At 53.1% G+C, this 27,545-nt stretch overlaps 1 protein-coding gene across 1 annotated transcript; it reads right to left on the bottom strand.

Moving 5' to 3' along the window:
- Positions 1-196: 196 nt before the first annotated feature.
- Positions 197-27,367, bottom strand: CD99L2 (CD99 molecule like 2). The gene is made up of 11 exons (XM_054289692.1): positions 27,268-27,367; positions 11,840-11,905; positions 9,789-9,836; positions 8,292-8,387; positions 8,006-8,086; positions 7,025-7,117; positions 5,361-5,423; positions 4,297-4,335; positions 4,103-4,216; positions 1,533-1,598; positions 197-1,105 (listed from the first exon to the last, which is right to left on the bottom strand). The coding sequence occupies exons 1-11, from the start codon at positions 27,323-27,325 to the stop codon at positions 1,041-1,043; spliced, it is 789 nt and encodes a 262-aa protein (XP_054145667.1). The 5' UTR covers positions 27,326-27,367; the 3' UTR covers positions 197-1,040.
- Between the last annotated feature and the right edge of the window lie 178 nt (positions 27,368-27,545).

The following is a 27,545-nucleotide window of genomic DNA, read 5'->3' on the forward strand; positions in this document are numbered from 1 at the left end:
GCCTGACTTTAACAGGGCACAGCTGTAACCAGTGAGAAGCAGAGTGCTATAAAAGAGTGGGGTGGCTGGGTGAGAAGGGAACTGGAGTCAGTGGCTGCTTTGTGAAGAAGAAAGAGTCAGTGCTCTGAGGAGCTGCCCACCAAGAAGGTATGGAACTTTTGTGATAAGGAGAGAGCAGTGTGGAACCCCTGTGGTAAGATAGCAACAACATCCAGTCTTTTTTAAACAAGTCCAGGGACAGTGACTCTACCACCTCCCTGGGCAGACAATTCCAGTGCCCAATCACTCTTTCAGTGAATTTTCTCCTGATGTCTAACCTAAACTTCCCCTGGTGCAGCTTAAGACAAACTGTATCCCTTCAGTTCCATTCTGATCTACAGCACAGTGGAGCATTCCAATGGCATTTGCTAGAGGTGAACACTGCACACACATTATCAAGTGTATTTGTGACTTGGTGTGAAAATCAGGTCCTTTGGCTGCAAGCTGAGCTCTGGGTGGTGGTGGTGAAGCATCCTCAACTCCTGGCTTGGGAGCAGGGAGTCACCTGGCTCAGCCCAAGGCCCCACACAAGGACCCACCATAGGCACTTCATTTTAGGTGTAGCTACACAAAGGACTGTGATCCACCCTCAGGGAATGTGCAGCTTTGTCCCCACCACTGAAGTGACACTGCCCGGAGCTGAAGGCAGAAGGTGGCTGAGGCGCTTTGCAGGGTTTGGCTTTGGATTGCTATTTACAGGCACTTCACTGCCCTCACACCTGTAAGCTCTTGAAAAGTGACCACAGCTGAAGCACCTCATGTGGATTTCCATCCACCTGCACACCAATCCTACACTACTGCTTCAATGTAAACATAAACCTCTTCACAAAAAATAAACACATGCTACCAGTCTAACCCTAAAGCCTAGAGCAATAAAAAGCCAGTTCAAGCTTAAATACACATTAAATAGCTTTGGAGTCAATTAAATTAAAAGCTAAATTACAAGCACGTTAAGATCTCTGTTGCTGCTGACTGATTAGTTTCTAGCCCTGGGTCACGCTTTATATCTTCGCGCTGTCTTGTTTTGGTGGCTCTGCTGACTGCGTTTCCAGGACTGAATATTTAACTGGGGAGAAAGAAAAAAACCCATGAGTACAATAGCACACCATGGAACCAGGGCACAAGCAGCCCCAGCACTGGCTGATTGTGTGTGACACTGGAAAAGCCTTTGCAGCAGCTTTGATTGTCTGTCACTGACAGAAGGATCATGCTTCCCTGGTGCCAGACTCTCAGTGGCTGTTACATGAAAGCTCCACGTTAACTGCCATCGTGTGCAGCAGAGCTCCTTGGGCTCTTTGCGGCCTTTCCTTTGTGTGCACTAAAGGGGTAAAGCTCGGGGGTGGGTGTTCCACAAAAGCTGCAGCATCACCTAAGCATGCCAGCATCAAAGGGACACAGCAGCTCCGTGCAGCAGCGGGGACTTTGGGGAAGTGCCTGGGTGAAGCTGTTTTAGGGGAGGGAGGCAGGCAGGGTAAGGCATGCAAGGCTCTCACCCTGGGGCTCCTCGCTCACGACGGCTTCCATGTTTTCTCCTTTCACGTACTCGGCGTTCAGTCCCTCTGAGGAACACAATAAACACAGTGAGAGGGGAAGGGTAGAAAGTGAAATTATTTGCTTTGATGCCTTAAAAACTCAGGTAATGGGCACAGAGCTGTAACAGCTGAGATGCCTTTTTGAAACCTCCTCTGCAGTGACGGCAGCACAGAAGCCTCCATAACTTACAGCCAGTGCTGAGACTTGCTGGGTTTCAAAGTGCCCATGGAGCTCCTGGCAGGCACAGCTCCAGCAGCAGCTCTTTTGTCTGAGGCTCCTGCTTCATCTTTATCACGAGAGACAGCCCAGCTAATTCCTGTCTGAGGAGCTGAGCTCTGAGGAGCGCGGGAGGGGAAGGGAGGAAGGCTTCCCGGACAGGACTGCTGTGTGCCTCAGCACAGAGATGTGCCACAGCCTCATTAAGAGCTAAGTTATGCACAGCTTCAAGCAGCAGTTCAGAGCAGGGCCGTGGTGATGAAGCAGGATCCCAGTGGGGTGTCAAATGCCGAGTAAGTCCCTTATTTAAATGCAAAGAAGTTCCCAACGTTATCAACTAGTGGAGCCAGGCTGGGCACTGGTGGGCAGGGCTGGCTGCAGGAGGGTGGGCAGGAGAAAGGGGGCTGCAGGAGAAAGAGGTGGTCCAGTTCAGAGCTGGAGGTGAATTAGGACAGGCTGGGGTGTGCCATGGACCTCAGGCATCCTCAGCAGCTCCTCTGAGGGGCAGCTGTGGGGAAAGGCAGAGGTGGGAGTGCTGTGCAAGCTGTTGCATCCATTGGAGAAGGACCAGGGAAGGGGATTCCGGTGCTGGCCTGCAAATGAAGCCTGAGGCAATCAGGCCATGCAGCACACACTTTACAGGCATCTATAACTTGTTTGCACACATAAATATAGCTCAGGGCGTGGCAGGTTCTGGCTGTGCCCCACCACCAGCTCTGGACAGGGCTCACTGCTATCTCCCAGGGAACGAGGGAGGCAGGGAATGGTGCCAGGACCTGGCCAAGGGAGTGTGGTGGGAGCCTTGGGCAGCAATGGGGCAGCTGCTGCCTCCAAGACACATGAGAAAAGGGTTCTGCAGCTGGCTAGAAAACCCCCATAAAGCCCCCATGGCAGCAGGGACACTGCAGGCAGCAGCTGGCCAAGCTGTGGAGGCAGCAGAGGCGCAGCTGCCACCCTGCCCAGGCACAGGAGGAGGCTGAGCCACAGCCAGGGCATGGCTGGTGAGTACCAGGTGAAGTGTAAGAAAACAAAGTGGGATGCAGAGTTCTAGGCAGTGCTGTGCATCTCCTTTAGAGCAATCATGAGCAAATGCTCCTTGAAGAGACTCAAAGCTGAAGGACAGAGAAATAAGTGAGCCTGTTCCTCTGTGCATCAAGTGAGTGGTCAGATGTGTTTTGCTGGAGTAACAGCAAATGCAATTTATGTTTTTCAATAAAAAGCAGTGGCTGACAACTCTTAGATTTCTGTCATGCACTGCAATGCATCTAAGGCCTGACATTAGCCCAGCATGCCATGTCTGATGGCTTAAATTAATCCTCCTTTATAATTAACTTTAATTTCCTGCTGCCTTTCTGGGGCTTTGTGTCTCTCAGCTCCCTCCTCATCAAAGCCTTTACTCAATTTCTTTTATTATTTATTCTTGCCAAAATATCATTTAAGTGGGGGGAATGTACAAAAGTGTTTCATTCCATCACATTCATTTGACTTTTCCTGCTGATCTAATTTACCAAAATGCTGTTTGTTTCAGGCACAACTGGGAAAATAACACGATCCCAACAGAAATTTCCAACCCCAAACACCCTTTCCCTAGAGCAAATGGGACTCACAGGAGATTTCAATTGATTAATTTAGAAAAAGAGCTTGTAACTCAGCTGCCTGTAACTTCCCTCTCATAAAGAGCTGCAGGAGGCACCATGGTTAGGTGAGTGTTGTGGGCTGAGGCTGTGAGGACTCTTCTGCAATGCTTGCACCAAGCAGCTCCAAGGGGCAGCTCATGCAAAAGCTGTTTTATGGTAAGTTTTGCTGCTTAATTTGCAGTTTACTGCAATGACTGTCACATAGCTGCTGAGGGTGCAGTGGGCTGAAGCCCCAGATGCAGACACTGCCCCTGTTCCCTTCCCTGCATCCCAGTGAGTTTTTACTGCTTGCTGGGATTTGGAGGGGTTTGGTTTGATTATTTTGGGGTGGGTTTTTTTTTTTTTCATATTTTCTGTGTTTGGTATTGATGGTTTGGCCTTGGGCAGTGTTTGTGTGGGGTGTGAGGGGCAGTGTGAGCCCTGGGGATGGCAGTGGGTCCTGGGGCTGTGTTTGTGTGGGGTGTGAGGGCAGTGTGAGCCCTGGGGATGGCAGTGGGTCCTGGGGCTGCCATGGCTGCTGGGTTCCTGTCTGTGCAAACCCTGACACGGGGGGCTCAGTGACCTGTGCTGGGGCTTTGTTCTGCCAGCTGGGGGCACTGGGTGGAGATGGCAGCAGGGCTCAGGGTGGGACAGGCATGTGCTGGCCGTGTGCCCTGGGTGCTGCGGGAAGGACTCACGCTGGATGCTGAAGCAGAACTTCTTCTGCTGGTAGGAGATGTAGCTGGAGACGGCCCCGATGAGCGCCATGGCCAGGCCGCTGGCGATGCCGGCGATTGTCCCGGTCTCTGCCACTGTGGGGCACACGGGGAGCTCAGGGACGGGCGCTCGCCCACAGCTCCGTCCCTCCCCACCTTCCCCCGGACACACCCACCTCCGCTGTAGTCGTTGTTGTCGGTGCTGCCGCTGGCACCTGCAGAGACACAATCCATCCATCAGTGCCCTGCACCTCCCTGCCCTCTGCTCCCCACACTGCCGGGCTCACAGCGAGGGGACACACACGAAAGGGGGGCCAGGGCAGCCCTGGCCTGGGGCGGGGGGGCAGACGCCTCCATGGGCTGCAGCACTTCTGCTGCCCCACACTCCACTGGGCTGCTTGGTTTTGCTTCTGGGGGCTTTGAAGCTGCTCCTGTCCCTCTGTGTGTGCACGGGGGGAGTTTTGTGGGATCCACTGCATGGGGCACCTCTGCCTGTGTCTGATAATTGCCCTCACCCCCACTGCTCAGTGTCAAGAGAACTGTCAGAGTGTCACACAGCACATGGGTGCCATCACAGGGAGCTGACTGGCTGAGCTCCATCACATCAGGGAACCCTCGATTGGACTGAAGTCTGTTTTGATATCACCCTCCCTGGAGAAACTGGGCTGGGAGGAGAAGCTGCTCCCCCTGGAAGGCGCAGTCCTCGCCGAGTCACTTCCATGTGAATTTATGGAAGCAGGTCAGCGTTGCGTTAATGCCTCTGATGCGTCTTGTCCTTGGCACGGGGATTTATTAAATGTTGATTAGGCTCATAGTGTCCAGCTCTTTATGTGACTGCTTTTAATATTTAATGCTGTGGATCCTTGTGAACGGCTTATCCGGTTGTTGTTGGATTTCCCCCTTGTTCCAGACATTGGTGGTCATGTGGTGAAAAGCAAGCAAGGGCATGTAGCCATGCATGGCTCCAGGGTGCCCTCGGGGTGATGGGGAGACACAGGTCCTGTCTGCCCTGGTGGCAGCTGGAGCTGCAGAGCCATGGAATCAAACACAAGCATCTCCAATGGCTGGCACCAGGAGTGACCACACAAGCCAAGAGCTTCTCCCTTGGCTCCATGGCTGAGACCCCTTTTGCCCCCACCATGGAGGTGAGCACAGCTCTGCACAGGGCCCTTTCCAGGAGCTGGGGTAACCCTGAGCCATGACTGCTACAGAAAACAACCATACCTAGGTCAGCACTTACCCTTCTTCTTGTCTGGGCTGTAGCCACCATCCACGATGCTGGCCAGGTCATCGTCTGAAAACCCTTTAAAAGGAACAGGAACAAACAGTGGCTGGCACCTGAGGGAGCCATAGCTGTGCCACAGTTGGGATCACAGGCTGCTCCATCCCCCCTTGGCAACTGGGACTGGTCAAAAAGTAGTACTGCTTCTCTCACGCTTACCAGATGTTAACCCTGAATTACTTTAAGGTCATAGAAGAGGTAATAACTGACTAGTTTAAATGCTACTGTATTTTTTTTTACTGAAATGAGTGATTTTTAGGAGTGGGGATGCTGATAATCACAGATGACTGATAATTTAAGAGTTCATTACATGTTTTGGTGGCCAGCCTTGGCTGAGAGTGGAGGAGGCAGGAAGAAGTGGTTTGTGTGTGTGCTGTGGATCAGTGAGCCCCTGGCTGCACCAGCTGGGTCTGGGGTCCTGCAGGCAGGAGCTGACCCTTATCCTTCCCAGAGGGACAGAACAGTCCAGGGGAAAATCTGAGCACCAGCATGTTTTGGGACACATGAAAAAGTTACCTTGTAGTGGGGAAGTCTAATTAATGCAGGATAAGTACAGAGAAATGGGGTCTGTGAACGTGCAGCTGAATGAGTGGTGCTGTTGAAGGTTTCAGCTGCAGCCCCAGAGGGAGCCCTGGGGTGCACAAGGTGAGTGATGGGAGCAGAGACCCAACAGTGAGACAGCAAAAGGCTCCTCCTCTGATGCTGTGCATTGGGAAGGATTTCCTTTGCCTTAACTGGAAGAGACTGCCTTATTCATCAGCTTACCACAAAAACCAGATTTATGGGCTCAGTAATGAGTGTGAAAAGAATGAAAGCCCTGACTATGCCAGAGCCTGGAGAGGTCCCAGGCAGTTCAGGGAGCAGTGGTGTTGGGGGAATGTGTGTGCTGGTTCGTGGCCAGTGCCACGTTCCAGCAGTTCTACACCTCCACCTTTCCTGCAGGAGCCTGGAAGCTCAGCAAGCCCAGAATACCAAAGTGCAGACAAGTCACCCAGTTAATACAATGTAATAAAATACCTGCCTGTTAATTAGGCGTGTGAGCAGGGTGTACAGCCATCCCAACATCAATAAAGCAGCCGTGCAAAGTCTGCTTCCCAGCTCCAGTGCTCAGGGGAACAATCCTCACAGACAAATGATTCATTCACTGGAGTACTTCAGAGATGGAAAAAGATCCCTCCCAGCCCACAGGGTGTGTTAGGCCAGGACCTGAGCCTGCTCCAGATTTACACCTCAGCAGTGAGTGTGAACCCCAGCAGCCCATGCCTTGGCTAAAGAGCTGTTGGGTTTGGGGATGAGGGAACTCAACACAACCACTGCAACTTAATGGATCAGAAGAGACCCTGAGGGAAAAAACCTGCACACAGACATGGAGCAAGTTGTTAGGAAGAGCCCCCCTCTGCCAGGGACCATTGAGGAACAGGCTCCTTCCCTCCCCAGGATGAAGTTGCCTCTGGAAATGTCCCCACTCTGAGCAGGCAGGACAGGACACTGGACCAGGCAGCACCTGTTTCTCTTTATCCCATCTTTTAGGGGGAATGGTGTCAGGCTGGGAAGGATCTCCTGCAAGTCTCAGGGAACAGCAGGACTGGAGCAAGAAGGACAGAGAGGAGAGGTCAGCCTACCTTCACCTGGCCTTATGTCCGGCCTCCCAGGATCTTTCCTATCGTTCTTATCATCAAGGGCATCAGCCAAGTCAAAATCCATAGGACCCTTTTCTAGAAAACAAGACCAGGGTTAGCAATGTGGAGATAGGCTGAGGAGCTCTGAAATTAATTAATTAAAACACTGTTGAAAGAGATGAAGCTCCAGACACAAGCATTTCCCAATTCTGCTATGGGGCCTCGTGGCAGATCTTCCAAACCCATCCTGTTCCATGTCCCCACATTGCTGTGCTGGGGAATACCTTGTCCTTCCTGCAGGAACAGGGTCCCCATGGCTGGGGTGCCAGGCAATCAGATAAATGAGGCCAGGAGGACAAGTCAGAGCCAAACTAGTGCCCCAAGGGCCCAGCCAGTGAAGGGAGGGAGGTGGCTGTACTGTGCTCATGTGCTGGCTGGAATGGCTGTGCTTGATTCTTTGGAGTTATTTTCTTCTGTGAGTGCTCAGCTGGTCCCCTGAGCTGCCTGGCTGACAGAGGATATTGTCTCTGACAAACAGCAGCTAAAAGCCCAGTACAGAGCCAACTGTGCCCTCCCACCAGTGCTCTCCTGAGTTTATTCTGATTCAAACCAAACCCCTGCCTCGGCAGGCAGCAAAATGCCCAGTTGACAGGGTGCACAGGGTATCTGCCAGTGCAGCCCAACAGGGCTGTGCCATGACAGGGAGCACAACCAGCCCACAGCCTTCCAGCAAGCATGGGAATGAAGCATGGTCCAGAGACCACTAGGTCCCCTGGGAAATGCAGGGTAATGCTCAGAGGTCCTGTCCTCTCTGTGGTTTTTCATAGTTGTTTTTTTCTTGAGATGTCTCAGATAAGCAAACGGACCAGAGGCTGTAAGTACCAGGACAAGGGCAATGCCACCATCCTGGCAGATCCCAAATCCTCCCCTGTGCCAGCAGCAGAGCTGGAGTGAAGCAGCAGGGACTGTGGAGATGATGCTCACCTGGGTTACGCTTAGGAGGGGCTCTTGTAGTTTTTGGCTGCTTGGTGGTGGTGGTGCGAATGACATCCCAAAAGCCAGTGTCTGAAGGGAGGAATAAAAACCAAAATGCTGTTACCCTCTGAAAGTGGGTTCAGATGAGTGCTGAGGGGAAACCCCCACCCTGCTGGGACACTGGGGCTGCCTGGGCCAGCTCAGAGCTCTGCTATTTACACAATCCCAGCTGTCACGGGGACACCCCTCCCTCGGGGTGCCCTGGGGATGGATGCAGGGAGGGGCTCTGCCTTACCTGGCTTCCCTGGCCTGGGGAAGGGCTTGGGAGTGGGCCTGGCTGGCTTGGTGGTTGTCTCCACAGGCGTGTCAAAGAAATCAGCCAGATCCAAGTCTGCAGGAGAGAAGGGATTGTTACACTCCTGTTTGTGGGGGCAGCACAAGGCTGCTGGCACACACCCTGCTCTGTGGGTGTTGTGCAATGGTGCTGCACCACTGCCAGGGCCTCCCATGCCAGGCTGGAGCTGGAAAGGGCATCCAGCCACTCTGCTGCTCAATCGTGACCTATCACAAAGGCTTCAGGAAAGCCTGGCACCATTCCAGTGTCCCCATCCAAGCTGTGGCTGCTGCCCAGCCCCAGCAATCCCTGAGTAATTCATTTTGGGGGAGTCCTGCTGGTACCTGCAGCATCTCCTGAGGGCTGGGGAGATGAGAAGTGGAACTGAGCCAGCGGCTGGGACACTGCTCCCTGTGCAGCTGCCCATGAGTGACCTTGAGCTGAGCAGGGCATGCACAGAGAGGGGCCAGGGCACAGGAACCTACTGCAGGAGCCTCCCAGTGCTATCACTCACACAAAAACACTCCCTGGGGAAGAAGCAACTGGCTGAGACACAGCCTCAGCCTCCACACGTGTCCATTTCCCAGGGGGAGTTCACTGGATGGAACAACCTCTCTTTTGGGCTGCAACCCAAGCACTGAAGCCCTGTGCGTGCCTCTGGCACTTGGCTCTTCTTGTCCCTACCAAAGACCATGGTGGCCAAGGAGCCAGACAGCTGAATTTGCTTAAATCTGTGCCAAGACCCTCATGCAGGGCTGAGTGGATTTACTTCTTCGCACTCCTCTGATGCAGTTTATTGCAGGCTCCCCCAGTGGGACTGAGCAACCCTTCAGCTCCTGTGGCTGTGCTATATTTAACAGGGACTCTGGCCAGAACTCAGCCAGAGGAGCTGCTGGCAACAAAACTCGTGTGAATTCAAGGGAGCTTCCTCAAGCATGGCACTGCTGGGAGCTGGCCAGACCACATCTGATGTGCACCAATAGTGAGAGACCCATTCTCCCCTGGATGGGTAAGTGTCACCAAGATGGTACTTTCTATGGAGGTTGGGGATATCTTGGAATAAAAAAAAGGAAGGAAAATATCCTCTGGACTTCCTCCTGGAAGGAAAGCTAGCAAGTGCCATGCAGACAGGAACAAAAGCTCTTGTGTAGCTGAGCAGTGATTTGTGTCTTCTCCATTAGGATACTGCAAAGTGTGCAAAATTCTGCCTTGGTTGTAAATTCCACTTAGCCTCAGCATGGACAGAAATATCAATATTGCATTTCTCTGGTCACACTGGAACAGTGCAGGTGCACACACAGCTCCAGCTTCCCCATGGGCAAGTGAAGGGGTCCCAAAGCAGCTGCTGAGGCAGCAGCACTCAGCCACACAGGGGCAGCCCATGGGGGCTCACAGTTCAGCCCCAGGGGAAGTGCACCCCACACTGAGCTGAGATGGGAGCGTGCCAGGAGGTCTCACCTGTCCCACCTGTCCCACCTGCTGGCTTCCTGGGGCCCTTGGGAGTGGCTGTGACAAAAGAGATGGGGAGGAAAAGTGTTAGTCACAGGCATCACCAAAAATGTCACCTCTGGATTGAGAATGAATGGCAAAGATTTCAGCACAGCTTTCTGACATCTGCATTTGTAAACTCAGGGCACAGGGCCATGAACACCCTACACACAGAGTGTGGCCACAGGGACCAGGACAGCCCATGGGTGAAATGGAGCCCAGTGCTGCCCTGAGCTGAGCCAGCACCCCAGCCCAGCTGGAGAGGAGCAGGGAGCTGCAGCAATCTGCCCCAAGGCTCTGGGGTGAGCAGCAGGCAGGGAAGGGCAGGCACTGCACACACCAGTGTGGAAACCAGCAGGGAGGTGCCAGTGCTCTGGTGTCCCTGGCTGGTCAGGCAGCCCAATGACAGATTATCTCCTGTGCTGTGCTGTGCACAGGAGTTCCCTGTCAGCTGGAGGGCTGTCAGTGACACCCTGATACTCAGATCCCAGCCCTCCAGGTGCTCCTGGGCTAAAACAAGCTACAGCCACTGAGGGGGGAGGGAAGGAGCAATATGGGAACCACTGCCTATTAATAGTGGCTGGCATTACCAAGTATATGAATAAATGATGAGCAAGAGCTGTGGCTGCTCCATTCCCATTAATTTCCATTAGACTGGAGTGATGTTGCTGGGCTTCATTTCCAGTGTGCTGCTGTGGTTTGATGTGACCCAACTCCAGACCCTTGGTTAGCTTTTTTCTGGGGCTGACATGAATGCAGAGTGGGATGCAGCACGTGGGGAGACCATGGGGACAGTGCTGCCCCTTCCCTTCCCTTCCCTTCCCTTCCCTTCCCTCCCCTCCCCTCCCCTCCCCTCCCCTCCCTGGAACCTTCCCCTCCCCTCCCCTCCGGGACTCCAGCCTGGAGAACTTTCCCTCCACTTGAGGTGGCCATTACATCAGTCATTTCTACCCAGCTCTCCTCACATGCTGCATTAAATGGCTTTAGCAAAATCCTAGATGAGCTGCATGAGCCCTGTGACCAAGTCTGATAGCCCATGGCCTATCCCATGCAGAGAGCACCCTCTATTCCACACAAACTCCAAGGTAAAGCAGCACAAGTGTCCCTCTGCTGTTAGACTACAGCACAAGAGGCTGCAGTGTTACAGCTTTCCCTTCCATACAGGCGGGTATGTTCTGCCCCATCCCAGAGCCTGGCATCGCTCAGGGAGCAATTCCCACTGCTGCCCTGCCAGGTGCTGGGTCTGGGGACAGCCACCATGAGCTGTGTGGGGAGTGCTGGGCAGTGAGGGGTTCTGGGTTCTGGCATTTGCAGCTCTGCCACAGCATCCCCGTGGCTGGGGAGCAAATGGAGCCAGAGATGTGTGTGGGTGCACAGTGGCCTTGGGCTCAGCACTGGGGTAAGGCAGGTGCCATTTCCCAGGGAGGGAGATGAGCCTCCTCCCATCCCTCAGCTGCTGTGCTGGCAGTTAGGTTTTGTCCTTGGGGTGTAAAACACCAAAATACTGACTGCTGCATGCCAGCAGTGGGGCACCCCTGAGGAAGTGAGTTTGCTTTGACACTGGAACCCCAGTGAGGCAGAGCAGTGCCCCTGGGCACCGTGAGCTTTCCTGGGCACCACACTGCAGTGGCAGCAGGGCAGGGGCCAGCAGTGCCCCTGCCTGGCCGGGCACAGCGAGCTGGGAGGGACTGCACGGTGGCTCCAGGGCTGCTGGTAGGCACTGCTGAGGCAGGAAAGGGTGCCAGAAGGGCAGCCTCAGTGCCACTGCTGCCTCAGAGCACTGTGTGCTGGGCCTCTGTGGCTCTCACAGGAGCCAGCAAGCAAAGGGCAGCAGGCAGCTTCTCCTGGACTGTCCCCAGCTCCCCCTGTGCAACCCAGACCCTGAGTCTCCCAGGCAGAGAGGATCAGGCAGCTGTATCCTCTACCACCCTCCCAGCAGCATCAGATCCCAAAGAACAAATTGCATCTATTCACATCTATCTGTTTTCCCCTCTTTAAAGCAGTGCAGAAATGTGACTTACGTCTCCTGGTGACGGGGTCCAACAGGGCATCCTCTAGGTTCAAGTCATCTGTGCCATCCCCGTGACCTGGAGACAAAGCATCAGCACTGGCTGTACTCACTCCACACACAGTAATCCACCTCTAAATAAGGCATGGCTAGACTTGTTTGCTCAAATTGCTTTGTTTTTTTGCTGTTTTTTTCCAAGCCTGACCCAACACTGATGATGAGGAAGACATCAGCCCTCTCCAAATGCCATGACTGTTAAATGTAGAGCAGCCATCTCTGGATTTTCCATTTGTCTGCCCTAATGGATGTGGTATAAAGACACATGTTAGGCTTAGATTTGTCAAGGAGAACCTACCAATTCATCTCTTGAGCTGCCACTCATCTCTGGCTGTGCTCACAATTATATGATTGCTGAACTCCATTAAAACATTGGGACAGTGCAGACAAATTCAGTGGCAAACAAAAAAGCCCATGCCCCTCTTCTTCTCAAGTGCCTTCCAACATCAAAGGCTTTGCATAAAAAAGCTGTTGCTGGCTGCCAAGCACGACTTAGCATTTCAGAGGCAGCCTGCATCATTCTGCCTTGGAAATGTGAACCAGGATGAAACCCCCATCCCAGGGATATACGTGACAGGCACAGGCAGATTTTTTTGTTAGAGATGCCTCACCACAACTCCAGTCCCATAGCCCAGGGATAACTCAGGGCTACATCATGTTCTCCTGCAACAGGGCCAGCTAATCCTTCCTTTCTCGGTCTCTTTTTTGCATGGCATTAATTACTGTTGACTTACCCTAGTTCTGAATGTATTTGTCTTGATAAATTCATGCTTTTACATCTCGGAGCATGCTGAGTAATTAATATCCTTTGGGTTTGCTAAGTACTGCAGCACTGCAAGAGAACATTAAAATGGCTTTCCTCTTATTCCTACTGCTAAATGGATTTAGCTATTGCCACCTGAGCTCCAGCGTGCTTCATGAATAAATTTAAAGCTTTACTGACAAGGACAATAACAATGGGGAGGCACCAGTCCATCACAAAGCAGGTATCAGCGTTTCAGTGAAAAACTTCACTGAGGGGTCACCAAGTACTGCAGCAGCTGCAGCTCGGGTTCCTCTCACTCACATATCACCTCCCATCTCATCTGCTGCCTGTGAAACCCTCGGCAGCCCTGAGGGGATGGATGTGAGCTGTGGGCAGGGGCAGGGGCTGGGAAGCTGCTGTGGGTTTCTCCCCTTGGCAAAGGCTGGAGTTAGGAGCTGCTGGAGGGGTGTGTACAGGGTGAGTGTCCCAGCCCACGCTGTGTTTCCCATCGAGCTGAATGATGCCAGCACCCCCCTGTGAGCCTGGAGGAACGGCCAGCAGCAGGCGAGGCAGGGAACGTCCCTGTGAAACCCACAGGGAGAGGCACATGGAAGAGCTCAGCACAGCAGGGCTCTGTCTGCCACCCTCAGCCTCCCTCCAGGCCTCTCTCCTCCCTTCCCAAAATCTCTCCCTCTTGGGCCTTACTGCTGGTGAAATAGTGGCATGGTTAGACACGCATTGCTCTCCTGCTCTGACAGCCTGGGGGAAGCTGCAGAGCTAACAAGTGGTCTGTCAGTGTGAAGGAGCACAGTCAAAAATGTGCAAGACCATCCACAGTGCTGGAAAACACCTGCCCAGCTCCAGGGCTTGCAAGGGCGGCTGCCAAACCACCAACAGCCCTGCTGAGACTCAACACACTCATCACTATGCTGGCCAACTGCCCCAGCCTTGTCAGTCTGACAATTCTGTGCAGTCTTCCTTCCCCAGAACGGCTTTTCCCCAGTCTTCACTGGATTTCCAGGAACTAACAGGACTCCACCATTTGTTTCTTTCTATATAAAAGCATGCTTAAAAATAGGCAGAAGGGGAAACCCACGTTGCCTCTCTGGTGGGATGAGAAGCGTTCCCAGCCCGAAGGAGGAAAATGTTCTGTCACCATGTGAGCTGGCAGGAGGGACGTGGTGGCAGCACCAACTCACAGCAGAATGCCAGGAGCCTCCCTTCCCTCTCCCTCTGCTCTCCATGATTAAGTCAATACCAAGGCACTGACTTGCTGCATGCTGAGCCCTGTGTCAGGGTATCCTGCCCACGCTTTGCCTGGGTGCAGGAGGGGACAGCTGTGGGGTGTGTGCAGCTCACACGCTCTAATGGAGGGCTCTGGGGGTTGTGGGGCTGCACAGAGATGTCCCCCCTGTGGGGACAGGGGCCCAGCAGGGAACACAGTGTCCCAAAAAATGGGGTCTTGGCTTTGGGGGGTTCACTGGACCTGCCAGCTGAGAAGCACTTAGAGCCCCTCTGGGTTTGGTGACAGCTCCCTTGGCTACTGTCCCCAGGATAAGAGTGTCCCTTCCAAAACCCCTCTGCAAAGAGCCAGCTGGCCCCAAGGGGGGGAGAGGTGCTCAGGGCCCTCCATCCTCATGGGGCTGAGCCAAACAACAACTGCTGGGGAGTCCTGGGCTGGAGCTGCATCCTGGGGGCTTTCCCTGCCCTGGTGGGAGAGGTGGCAATGCTGCCCAAGTGAGGGCTGGGAAAACTGTGGATGCACTGAACTGCCCAGTAAAACCCTCCCATGAGCAGCAGTGCTTGGCACAGCCCGGCGCCCAGGGCTTCCCCAACGCTGCCCTGGCCAATCCTTTTCCAGATTTCCCCAGGTGTTAGCAAGGATTAATAAGAGATTGCCAGTTAATTGAAGCTAACATCTGTATTTCATGCAAAGGGTGTTGCAGAGATGTATTAGACCTTTTACAGATCAATAACTGAGCACTGCTGTCACAGACACACAAACTCCCTTGCTTGCTCCAACAGGTAGGACTGGAATGCTCTCCTCATTCTTTTACTCTGTTATTGAGTGGTAACAAATCTGGTACTTCATGGCCAGACACTGGAAACCCCACCAGCTCTTGGTAGGTGTGTTTACAGTGCACATGCAGTTTTTTGGAGGCAGCACTGCCACTCCCTGGTCTGTCCTGTGCAATCCCTTTGCTCCTGGGGCCCTGACACTGCTCCACAGTCACTGCAGGAGTGGAGCTTCCAAGGCCCACTGATGGGAACTCAGGCACAGCACAGAGTGTATTTACAGTAAGGGTTTATACTTTTCAGGAGAGCTCAGGGCCCATTCCTACACATCAGCACTCAGAAGCCGCTGAGCTGCAGCAGAGTTTTGTCTGTGATGCCCATGAAGCAGAGTCAGGGCTGTGTATGCCCTGCCATGTCACCTTCCCCACAGGACATGCCCACCTCCCACCTGTAACAGGGCCACAACAGCAGTGGTACACAAACCCCCCTTTGCTGGCTGCTCGGTGCTGGAGCATTAAGGGAGCCTTGTCAGGGCTGATGACCAGGCTAGTTTGGGTAATTTTCCTCTACCCTTGCACTGGGTCTTTGGAAGAACTCTGCTCTTTGGCTGCTGGGAGAAAACACACATCCCCTGGGGCAACTGGGGGCAATTCCAGCCCTATGTGCCCACAGCCAAGGGCAGTGGAGCACCCAATGGACTGCAGCTCTATGGTGAGGGGGGATAGGCAAATGAGGTATGTTTTCCATATTTTTACTTAATCTGGCAACCCACAGAGACCAAGCTGGGACATCACAGGGCACCCAATATGAATCCCCCAAAGCCAGAATGGGGAGGTGGGGGGACCCCAAGGCTGCAGCTGTGTCCAGCAGAAGCTGTGTAACAGGGGTGAGAGTTATGGCCGAGCCAGCACTGCAGACTCCCCCAGCTCTTGCTGAGTCCCCTCGCCTTGCCGGGGGTATTTTTAATCAGAGCTAGCTGCTCTTTGAAGGTAGAAGGTTTTTGTGCCTTAATGTATTCTCTCCTCATTATTTTCTGTAGCAGGCAGCTCAAACACACAATTGTACTCGTCAGCTTTTTAGTTTTTACAATTATATATATATTCTAATTAAGCCCCTCTGTTTGACAAAGCTTGAATTACAGTATCATAATTCACACCCAGGATATTGCCAGGCCGTCTGCAGCTCTCAGAGCGAGGTGTTTTCCATTTTTAGCAGCAGCCCACGGATCTCTTTGTGCAGGATATGTGTGTTTGGCTTCCCTGGGAATAGAGAGCTGCAACAGCACGAGATTGACAGCCCGGGAGATTACGGGAGAATGCAAAGCAGGTACAAGGGCAGCAGAAAGTAATTCCAAGTGCCTGACTGCCATGGTGCAGCTGGGTGGGCACTGCAGCCACCTCAGGAGCAACACAGAGGGTGGGGGAGCAGGAGGAAAGCAGCAGAGCAAGTACTGTGGTAGCCAAAGGGTGTCCCCAGTGACCAACCCCATCTCTTTGCTCCAAGGTATGATGATGGCACACACAGGTGGGTGGGTGGGCCCGAGGCTGGGCACCCACAGCTGTGCTGGCACCTCTGGGCAGGACGCTGGGGAAGGAGGGTTTGGGAGCAGAGCTGTGCTGCTGGACCTGTGGGCAGCATCCTCGCAGTGGGGTTTCTGCCATCTCAGCACAGACACAGCCCAAAAGCCTGTGGGGAGTAAATGGCTGCTCCCCCACGGGCATGGGTCTGCCCTGCTGCAGCACTGAGTGTGCCCAGGGACCCCTCCTGGGGCAGGGGACAGCACAACACCACTGGCCAGAGCAGAGCACAGCTTTGGAATCACCAATGCCTCCCCCACTGCTGTCTGGGCACTGGTCCCAGCCACTGCCAAATGGGAGGGAAATTTACTCGTGAATCCCAAATTCTTGTTGGCTGCTAAGGCCAAAGCGCAGCTCCATGTGTGTAGGGAGGGCAATGCTCCTTGGAGCTGGGGTGTCACAGACAGTCTCTGGTCACAGCACTGCTGCTGGAGCAGGTGGCTAAGGGCAGCTCCTGTGCAGCTGCACTGCTCCCTGCACAGAGGCCAGGCTGCCTCCTCAGCACACACCTCCTCCTCAGGGTAGCTCTGCCTTGAAAAGCAGACTCTGAACTTCCAATCTATCTCTCAGCTGCTGCCAGGGAAGACTGGCTGCCCTGCACAAACAAGCTGTCAGCAGCCCACAAGGGCAAGGGGTGGAGGGGCTCTGCTGGGAAGCAAAGAGTGGGAGAAACAGCCCCTTCCACTCACCCCAGCAGTGGGACCACTGGGGTACAGCAATCCTGCCCAGGGCACGACCAGTCAAGAGCAGTGGGACACATTCCCCCAGCAGGGCTTACCCCTGCTCCTTGCAGGGGATGAGGGAATGCTGCTGTCCTTGCTCTCTATTCTCAGTGAAACATTTTAATTTTCAGAAGTACTAATCAAAAATCACTCTTGATTATGGCAAAAACAACCTCTGCTGAATTTTTTTTTTAATGCAATTAACAAGGGTGTATGGTAATTCCAAGCAATCTCGCTCTTGAGATTAAAGGAAAGCCTGCCAGGAAGCACATGAATAAAGCTTTAAGATGAGAATTTGCATAATGAAGACTTTCTCTTTGTGGAGGGACTGATGGTGGTTGTGTTTGAAACCTATTAAGGGAAATGCCTAAAAGCCTCCACTAGAGCCAGGGCTCTGCTGTGCTGACCCGTGCAGTGCCCACGCTGCCCGCAGGCCCCTGCTGGGAAGCTCAGCCCCACCACAACCCCAGCTCTGCCCCTTCCTCCAGCCAGTGCCCCAGGACAGGCCAGGAGAGGCAGCACAGCCCTGTGCAAGCTCTGAAGTCTGCAGCTCAGGGTAACACACATCACCTGGGCCCTGAGGCACAGCACAACACCGTGGTTCTGGGGCAGCTGCATGAGAAGCAGGTGTCTGGTGCACCTTGATTTCAAGGCTTGCTAGGAATGATATAAATTACTTGGCAGTGGTACCCAGTAAGCTCTACACCCAGCAGGAGTGATGGAGCTGGTGAGGAAACCAGCCTGCAGCAGGCTCCTTGGCAGCTGACATCACTGGCACCACGATGTGGGGCAGGGCCAGAAGGGATCTCTGGTGGGCAGGGGAGCCCTGCTGGGACCTGCCTGGCCACGCTCTGGATGCCCAAGGGATGCAGTGCCCACCCAGCCTGCACATGCTGAGGGCTGCACCAAGGTCTGAAGGCATCCTCTCCCCACCTGCTGTGGAGGGACAGACCTACAGCTTGCCTGCAAGGCACCTGAAGCAGCAGCACCACCCTGCACGCCCTACCATGTCCCACAGCCCTGGGGAGCGGCTGGGGGCTCAGGCTGGGCTGCCATGGCCACACCAGGAGCTGCCAGCAGGCCCCTCTGCAGACAGACCAGACCAAAAACACAGCAGGGAGGAGTTTTTCATCTGCTGCCCTCTTGCACAGCCTTTCCACTCCTCCACAGCAAGATTTAAAACCCCAAAGGGAAGCACCCTTGCCTTGTCTTTGCCAACAGCTGCATCTGGTCACTGGCTGGCACAGAGCCTGCCCTATTTACCAGCACAGAGGCTGCAAGGAACCCTGGAAAGCTGAGGGTCCCTGCCCCAGACAGACAAACACCTCCCAGTGCCAGCAGTAACCCTGAACGGCTCTGAGGGAAAGCAAAGCCCATCCAGGTCAGCAGGACCGAAGCCAGGAAAGGCTTTGCACAGGGGTTTCCCATGGAATGCCTTGGGCTGGCAGCTGATGGCCAGCTCTGCCCCATCCCGGGCTCCACAGCACTGTCCTGTCTCTGACCCCATGGGAAACAAATGTTTCAGCAGCTCTTCCATCACAGGACGGCCCCAGACCAGGTAGTCCTGCTCTGGCAACACAAGATAATAAACAGTTTTCTTCAGTATGAGCACTCAAAGCTTTCCAGGGCTCTCTGCCATCTCAGTGCATGGAGCAGGTGATGTTTTCTAAGCAACTTTAATATGATAGCTGTTGTTTGAGGTTTGTGTCAGAGGGCTCTGCCACAGCACTGCCAAAACCTGCTTTCAATTAGCCCCAAATCAATTGCACCCGGAGGAAAAGGCTGAAAGGTTTAGAGCAGATATATTTAAGGTTCCTCCCCTTGTGGGCACGCCTGAGCCCAGCTCTGTAGCTATGCTGAGGATGGGGTGATGCCCAACTTTCTGTGCCTGGAGTGGGTACCAGGACACTGCAGCCAAGGATTAGGGGAGGGCAGGAAGAGTTCAGCCTGTCCCAGACCTCACAGGAGCTCTGCAAATTTCTGACCCTCTCTGGGAAAATGCCCCAGGTATAACCCTTAATAACTTAAAGGTATATAAGAAAGGGAGCTGGTTTTCCTTTCCACGTTCTTGCTGCTTGTTTGGGGATTTTTAAAGGAAGAACAAGGTATATACCTAAAGGGGAAAGGATGTGGACAGCATCATTATTTTATTCCCACACCCCAACCACTTCAGAAGAGGTCAAGGGGAAATTAGCACTGAACTAACTGCACAGGATGAATGGTTAAAGATGACTTTCCAGTGATGAAAAAAACCAACAGTGTCACCCTGGGTTCAGGTTTGTCCCCACAGATGCTGCATGCAGGTCTCTGGTGTGGCCAAACTGGAGGGTGAGCAGCACCCCCATCCTGATGAGGAGCAGGAAGGAGCCAAGGGCTTTCCTGCTCCTCACCCACCCCAGCAGCAAGAGGCTCCCAAGGAGCTGGGAGGGGACACAGCCAGGACAGCTGACCCCAGCTGAGCCAGGGATATCCCATAATATGGCACCAGCTCAGCATGGAAATCTGGGCAGGAGGAGGAAGGGGGGACGTTTGCAGTGATGGTGTTTGCCTTCCCCAGTCACTGTCACAGGTGATGGAGCCCTGCTGTGCTGGGCATGGCTGAGCCCCTGCCTGCCATGGGGAGTGGGCAATGAGGCCCTAGGTTTGCCTCACCTGTTAAACTGCCTTTATCCCAACCCAGGAGTTTTCTCACTTTTACCCTTTCAGTGCTCTTCCCCATCATGGGGAGAGTGAGCAAATGGCTGTGTGGGGCTGAGCTGCCAGCTGGGGTTACACCATCACAGCTGCTTCCATGTTTTCCTGCCTGCTGTCCACCCAGAAAGATCACAATGTACATTCACATTAGCCATATGATTTCTACTTACACATTAACTAATGGCTATGAATTTGTCTATTACCAAAGATGCCTGCTCTCAACCAAACAACAAATTGTGGCATGAAAGCATTTTGGTCATAACTCAGTGCAGGAACAACTGATGACAAAGTCAGTGATGCAGGAGCCCAAAGAAACTGAAGCAGGAGATTAAATGCTTATCACCTGATTCCCGGTGGAAAAAGATTGCTCTCATCAGATGAAGATCAAGAGGAGGTGCTGCAGTTAAAAGTAGGTAAATAGGGAATTACACAGTGAAAATGCTGGTTCATCACCTGGGGTGTGGTGCTCCTGTCATACTGTGCTATTTAAAATCAGAAGCAGAGCAGCAGTGGGAGGAAGACTCGGGTAATGCTGACAGATGGAGCACGGCTCTGGGAGAGCACGGGGCGCTCAGTTTGCTCCTGTGGCTGAGAGCATCTGTCTGCGGTGTCACCGCAGGGCTCCCGCCTGGCCACCGCTGTCCCCGCCTCCCCACAGCCCCTGCCCTGCAAACGGGAATGTTCGGGTCGGGTGGGAGGGCTGAGAGAGAGCCCAGCCCGTGCTGCTGCTGCCCGCACCCTCCTGGCCCACCCACACCCGCTGGGCTCCGGGAGCATCCCTGGTCCGGGGGGGGCTGCCAGGGGAAGAACAGCACGGACAGACAGCAGGGCGGGGCTGCACCCTGCAAGGAGGAAGCACGAACAGGGACCTGCAGGAGATCATTCTGAGCAGGTGGTGCCGGAGCTGGCGGGGATTTTTAACCGCCCAGCGGCAGCTGTGAGACCCCCCGCCCCCGGCTCACCCACAGCGAGGGAAGCTGTGCCACAGCCCCCAGCCTTTCCCAACAGCTTCTCTTCAATAGGGTGAGTTTGCTCCTTGCTTTCACACAGGGGTCTGGAGAAGTCTCTGCAAAGGGGAGTTTGGGGTGTGTATCTAGCTTCTGCTGCTTCCCGTGCCCAGCACAAGCTGCATCCCCATCACCTGGGGACCAGCTGCTGTATAAACAGAGCACTCTGTGCTATTAATGTGGCATGACAGAATTTAAACATAAAACCATGCTCAGTGAGTTCAAAGAGAAGTCCAGCAACAGGTCTCTTGCTCTCTCTGACCCTACTTGGAGAGGAAATAGCACCAACACTTGCAAACCCAACTGTCTGCAAGCTGTTGTGGTTCTGAGATTTTCTCTATGAAAGCATAAATAATTCACTCAGTTAAGACCATCATTACAAAAAAGAAGGAATACACTCTCTTTTCAAATTTATGTTTAACCTCACTTTAAAATGCTCTATTTTCTGCACATGGTGAAAGACATGTTTGGGATCTGTGGGTGTTTTTAAAAGCATAATGAGGTCAAGGCTCAGTGCTGTCCTGGGGTGGGGAGGTGCTGGTTGGAAATAACACATTCCAGTTTCCTCAAAGAATTACACAGAACTGCATGCCATGGGCTCAGTGTCTGCACAGGGCAAGGGATGGCACCAGCAGCAGCAGCTGGGCCTGGTGAGTGGGGCCAGGCTGAACACCCACCCCAGGGGAAGCACCGGGGGCTGGAGCCAGACTGTGGCTGGGTCACAAAGCAGGGGCTCAGAGCAGGCTGGCAGCAGCTGGAAACAGCACACGGGATGGGATGGGATGGTTGATTTTGGAGGTGCAACCTCTTCTGCCCAGCACTGCATTGGCATAAGGCTGCATGGTGATTTTAGGTTGCACTTTAGGAGGAATTTCTTCACTGAAAGGGTGATGAAACACTGGGATGGATTGCCCAATGAGATGGTGGAAGCACTGTCCCTGGAGATTTTTAAGAGACTGGATGTGGCACTCAGTGCCACTGTGTGGTTGACATGGTGATTGCTGGTCACAGGTTGGACTCAAGGACTTCACAGGTCTTTTCTGACCTAAATGATTCTGTGATTTTCTGGCCAAAAGAACTTCCAGGGTGAGAAAATGTGCCAGAGTGAAATTGTACCAATTCTGAGTCTTTCTACTTGTTCAGGCTCTGTAGTGGAAACTCAGCAAAGCTCCAAGAGGAAGGCTGTGTTCCAGATGGCAGGAGGGGACCTGGGGAGGTTTTTACTCTAAATGAGTCTGCATTAGCTTGGCATTATTTTCACTCAGATTTTACTGTCTGGAAAGATGACCCAAGTCCTGCAGTAGCAGGAACACCTGATTGGAGGTGTCTGGTCACCACAGAGATGTCCCACCAAGCTGCTCAAGTTCAGCCTACAGTAAGTTCATACAGAGATCAGGCATTCCCCAAGCTCCGACCCCTACAAGGACACTTCTGCCTGCAGACAAAGCTTTAGGGACACAGACTAATGTGCTGCTCAAAATCTCATCAGCTATCCAACATCTGTTCTGCAGCACAAGAACCTCTTTTGCCATCCACAGCTGGGGCTGGAAATCTCTTCTGCTTGTTCAGCTTTTGCCTTCTACTCTCCCAGAGCCAGAGCTGCAGTTACCCCTGAACACCCAACCTGCAGCTTGATCTTCTGAAGCAGGATTTCAGTAAGATTATTCCAACTTTGGCAAGTTCTTTTCACCCAGATTTCTCTGTGCATGGGCAAAGAGAGCATTTCAAAGGGTAAACAAAATTCTGTGCAGCTCTCTTTCCCCAGCACCTTGTTTGCTGGAGACAACCCTGTACCAGCCTGCAGAGCCTTCCAACAGCAGAATGCTGCTGTTCAGTGTCCCTCCTCCCTGTCTGAGCCACCATCTCCAAAATCTTGCAATGCCTCTGGTTTCACTTGCTTTGGTTTTTTACACATGTATGTGGTGATCACACCAGACCCTACAGCAACCTGGCCACCTCCTTCCCTGGAGATGCTGCTCATGTGCCTGGGAAACAGAGCTCACACTCAGCATCAGCTCTCTGCCTGTGGCCCCAGCTCTCCTCCCACAATAAGTTTCTGGGTTTCCCAGACTAGGTTGAAAAGCAAAGAAAAAGGATTTTGGAGTGACTGCAAGGCAGTTTCATAAATATGCATTAGCATTAACTTCACCCCCATCACAGCAGCAGGCTGAGCTCTCAGAAGATCAAACCCAAAGCTGACCCTGAGCAGCTCCACTGAAACCCCTGTGACTGCAAGGCAGCACTCACCTCTCTCTGTGCCATGGCTTGTACCAGGACTCGGCTTCCTTCTCAAAAACATTGTTCCCTCAGCAGTCACGTTCCTGTGCTCACATCCTAAATCACAGCTAGTGATTCCAGCATCTGGATCCCCAACTTTGAAGTTTCCCTTTCAAAGTCCTTTCATGTTCTGCATTTTGATGCGCCACGTTCATCTTCTCCTGCTTTCCTCTATCTGAGCACTTCCCCTGATTGTGAATTGTATCAACCAGCTTACAAAGGAATTATTGCAAAGCTTTTCTCCTTGCCATCAGTGTTATGTAGTTTATTAAGCATATGTTTTGTTGTTAGAGTGGCTTCAGAGGCAATGTCTAATAAAACCCCAATTTTTCCTTTAGTTAATTGTAAAGTTAATGCCTTAAACCTCCAGGAGATATTCCTCCAAGAAGAAAACAAATCTGGATTTAAACCTAGTAGTTTTAAAGGTTTATTCTAGTCAGCTCAGGAGATCAATAGACACTTCTGTTGTATGTGCTTTAAGGGCTGAAACGCTTGGAACAGATGTAAGAAAAAAATCACATTTTTGTAGAGGGGGGAAAAAAACCATCAAGAGTTAAACAGCAATTTCCAAGCATGTTTATCACTAGGCTGGTAGAAGAAAAAAAAACTAAATACAAGTAGAACCATGGAAATTAATTATTTCCACAGTTATGTACATAAATATCTGAGCATGGCACATTTAATTAATGCATATGTGTTCAAAGATGAGAGATAATTTGTAAGAAAACCAATTTGGCTTCTCCTGCTTTGTCATACACACTGAAGACATTATCTAAGTAAAAATTATTCTTTAAATGTATTACTTTGACTTGCCACTGATACCTGGTAATTATAACTTTAATAACACAATAATGTATTATAAGAAAGATTTTTAGGAGCTTTATACAATGCTGCTATCTCCTTTAGTTTCTACAACAATGCCAAACCCAGCTTTCCTGTTGTACTCCAAATAATTCCTCCCTGCATCCCTTCTGGAGCATCCATGGTGAGTGATCCTAGCAAGTGATGGGGCACAGAGACATGGGGTCACCTGGCACTGGCACCCCTGTTCTGCCAGCTGCATCCACAGCTGCCCAGTGCTAAACAGAGTCCAGACAGCTGAAAAAAAAAAACATCTGGAGAAGAGATGGCTCCTTCCTGCTTTCTCCATGCCCTCTGTTGGTGTGGAGCTGGTGCAGGGGAGCCGTGCAGGGACTGCGGCCATCTGTGCAACAGTTACACGGAGCTAAGTGCACCATCTGACATCGCCCTCAGATTTCAGGAATTACTGTGATTGCTGCTGGGGGCTGTAGCCACACTCGGGAGGAGAGGTGATCTGTGAGATGCTGCCGATGAAAACACGAGTGACAGCACAGCTTGTCATGCTGAGGTGGCAACTTTAGAGGACACACCCAACTGCTCTTATGCTTGCGGAGAGGTTTTCTTCAACCTTTTCTTACAAAAGGTAAAGCACAAAACCTGCCCGTGCCCCTTCTGCCTGGCCTGCGAGAGGAAACCTCGTGCTCCCTCCAACAAGCCCTCAGATGTCGAAGTTGCCAGCTTTCAAAGAAAACACGTCAATGCATTTCTGTACTGGCTTATGAGACTGAGGACAGGAGAGGGGAAAACAACAATTCTGGTAAGTTTCTTGCTCGTCTCTTATTGTTTTCCAGAAGCATGTGGTTAACCCTGGATGACACATAAACATGAAACATAACTACATTCTGGAAAAGGCACAGATCTGTGAATTTCAAGCACCATGCAAGGTGCTGGCATGGGGAATGCCTGCTCTGGCTACAGCCAATAGGCTTTGCAGGGTGTTTGGTTTTCTCCACTACCTCAAAATACTTTAATGCTCCTGCCCCCAACACCCTGGGAGCAGGGCAGAGTTTAGCAGCACTGGCAAAGGGGCTGGGGCCCTACAAGCAGTGCCTGTTTCCAGCACTGCAGCCACAGGCAGAGGCTGTGGGCAGAGGCAGCTTGGAGGCACAGACAGATGTGGCACAGCTGTGTCTGACAGCCCAGACAGGGCACTGAAGCACACAGCCAACAATGAAGGGAAATGCACTAGAACATGATCAAAGAGAAACCCAAACCCATTCTTTTCCAATTAAAAAGTGAGGTTTGCTCCTGCTTTACTGGACAGTCACAGACAACACACACACCAGTCTTGTGTCAGTAGTGCAGGTGGACCACGGTTGCAGGAATCATGCCAGGTACTGATTTTGTTGTTTGTTATTCTTAGTTCTTGGTAATTTGTAAATCTCTGAGCTTCCAAGAGACTCAGCTGCCCACAGCCTGCCTTCAGCACTACTGGAGCAGCTATTTCAGAACAAGAAGCCAAAAAAACCCCAACAACCCGCTGGGGAACAGAGGCAATGCAGAAGTGTGATTTCTGTTGCTGCTGTTCTGAAGAAATGGCAGAGAATGCCCTGCCTGGAAAACCACTGCCTTGGCACCACCTGTTACCTTCCCGTGGGTACAGGGGGATGGCAGGGAGGCTGTGCTCAGGTGGGGAAGGGCTCCCAGGGCTCTCTCAGGGTGCTGCAAGGCTGTTCCAACACATCTGGGAGAGAGGGAGGGAGGAGCAGGCACCCATGCACGGGCTGGGATACCCGGGGGAGGGAGCAGAGGCCCGGGGAAAGGCTGTGCCACAGCTCGGTGTGCCCCGTGTGGTAAGGCTCTGCACGGGACCGGAGCCAGGAGCAGGGAACTCCCCCTGGCACAGTGATTGCCACGGAGAGGCAATTTACAACAGTTCAGAGAGGAGACAAACTTAATGTTGTTCAATTACCTGTGAAGCCTCACGCTGGCAGGAATGATTTATGAATGTTTCAGTGAAATTCATTCTGATACAAACACAGCCAAGGATATTTAAGAGCTGGATTCTGCAGCCCAAGGGCTCCAAAACAGCATTTTTGTTTACCCACATTGCGAAAAACACAAAATGCAAATAGCTGTAGTACTGACTAACCAGACTTTTTTTTAACCCAAAATCAAGATTTTATGCACTGTCTCAGCTCAGCCTGTCAAACTGAAATCCATCAATTAAAAACGCAGCCGCTAACCTGGTCAGCATAACCAACTCTGTACCACGCTGTTACCATTCCAGGTGCACAAACAGGTAGGTGCCAAATGCAAACAAACTAATTCCAGGCTGACTCATGGAAAACCTAATCTATTCCAATAGGAAGAGCTCCTTGGGTTTCAGTTTGCTATCTGCTTTGATGCTGTTATCTTCTAATCAGTCTGTGCTTGCCGGGTGCCTCCTGGTTAATAGCAGATTTTGTTTAGAAAAACTTTCCTGAGGTTTTTTACATAATTCTTGTATAATCTTTAGAAGGACGTTTCTTTTGAATTCAAACACACAGCTTTTTAAAAGTATTGTTGAATTTTTTTAAGGAGACAAAGAGTTGTGGTAAACTTCACATTGATTTTAATTTCTTCCTTCCTACTCTCCTAAAAACAGTATTTAATTTTTTCCTTCCTAGGTGCTGCTTAGCTGGGAACGATTTCTGGGTTAGACTGTTCTGATCTGCAGAAATAACAGTGAGACCAAAAAAAAGAGTGAGAATATAACCAGCAGCCCGACAAATTTGGGTCACACAGAGAATCCTCTAATCCAGCAGCTCAGCGAGCAGACAGACAAACCCAAACTCCTTTGGTGGTGACTCCACGGCTACCTCTGTTTAGGATTAACTGAGGCCCAGGCTGCTCCAGAGCTTTATACCTGCGGCATGGCGCTTCCTAAGCATCGCTGTCCCACTGTCACCCGAAGGCAGCCGCGATGCGTCCGTCAGCAGCGCTGTCACTGTCACCTCAGGCAGGCTGGAGCCGCCCCACCTGCGGGCACGGCTGCGGGCCCGGCCCCGCGGGCAGCGGGAGAGCCGGGGCCGGGGCCGGGCAGAGCCCAGGGTGGGGGCGGCAGAAGGAGGGGGACAAGGACGGGCTGCGGCCCGGCCTGATGCACCGGCTGGCACCCCGCCATCGCTGCGGGCTCGGGGTGCTCTGCGCAGGGTGGGGCCCGAAGGGGGCAGCCCCTTCCCGGGGCGATCCCGGGACTGCACCCTCCCAGCCGGGGCCTCTCCTCAGGGCGCATCCCTCCGGCCCCGTGAGCCCCCCGGGGCTCCGTGCTACCGGGAGAACATCCAGCCCGAGAAGCCGCCACGGCGAGGGGGCCGCACCGCCTGCATCCCCGGCGGACAGCATCCCTCGGGGGCAGCGTCCCGCCGGGTGACCCCGGCCGGGGTCCGCCGTTCCTAGGCCGAGCCCGGTGCCGCTATCATGCGCACAGCTCCCCGCGCCCCCGGGCCCTGTCCCCTGGGCCGCTCCCTCCCGCCGCGGCCGCCCCGGCCCGGCCGCCCTACCTGCGCCCAGCAGCGCGGCGAAGGCCAGCAGCAGCCCCAGGAGGCGGCGGCCGGCCATGGCGCGGCACGGCTGCGTCTGCCGCGGGCTCGGCTCCCGACTCCGCCGGGGCGGGACGCGGCCGTGAGGGGCGGACGCTGCGCGCCACCGCCCCCCGCCCTCCCCGCCGGGCCGCGCCCCCGCCCGGCCCCGCGCAGCCCAGGGGTGTATGCAGAGGACCCGAGGGGTTTCTGCCGGAGACCCGCGGGCCCCGGAGCACGGCCGAGTGCCGGCACCCGCC

The sequence above is a fragment of the Melozone crissalis genome, unplaced genomic scaffold, assembly GCF_028551555.1.
Source record: "Melozone crissalis strain CALT ecotype California unplaced genomic scaffold, PUWL_Pcris_2 ptg000068l_1, whole genome shotgun sequence".
NCBI classification, from domain to species: Eukaryota; Metazoa; Chordata; class Aves; order Passeriformes; family Passerellidae; genus Melozone; species Melozone crissalis.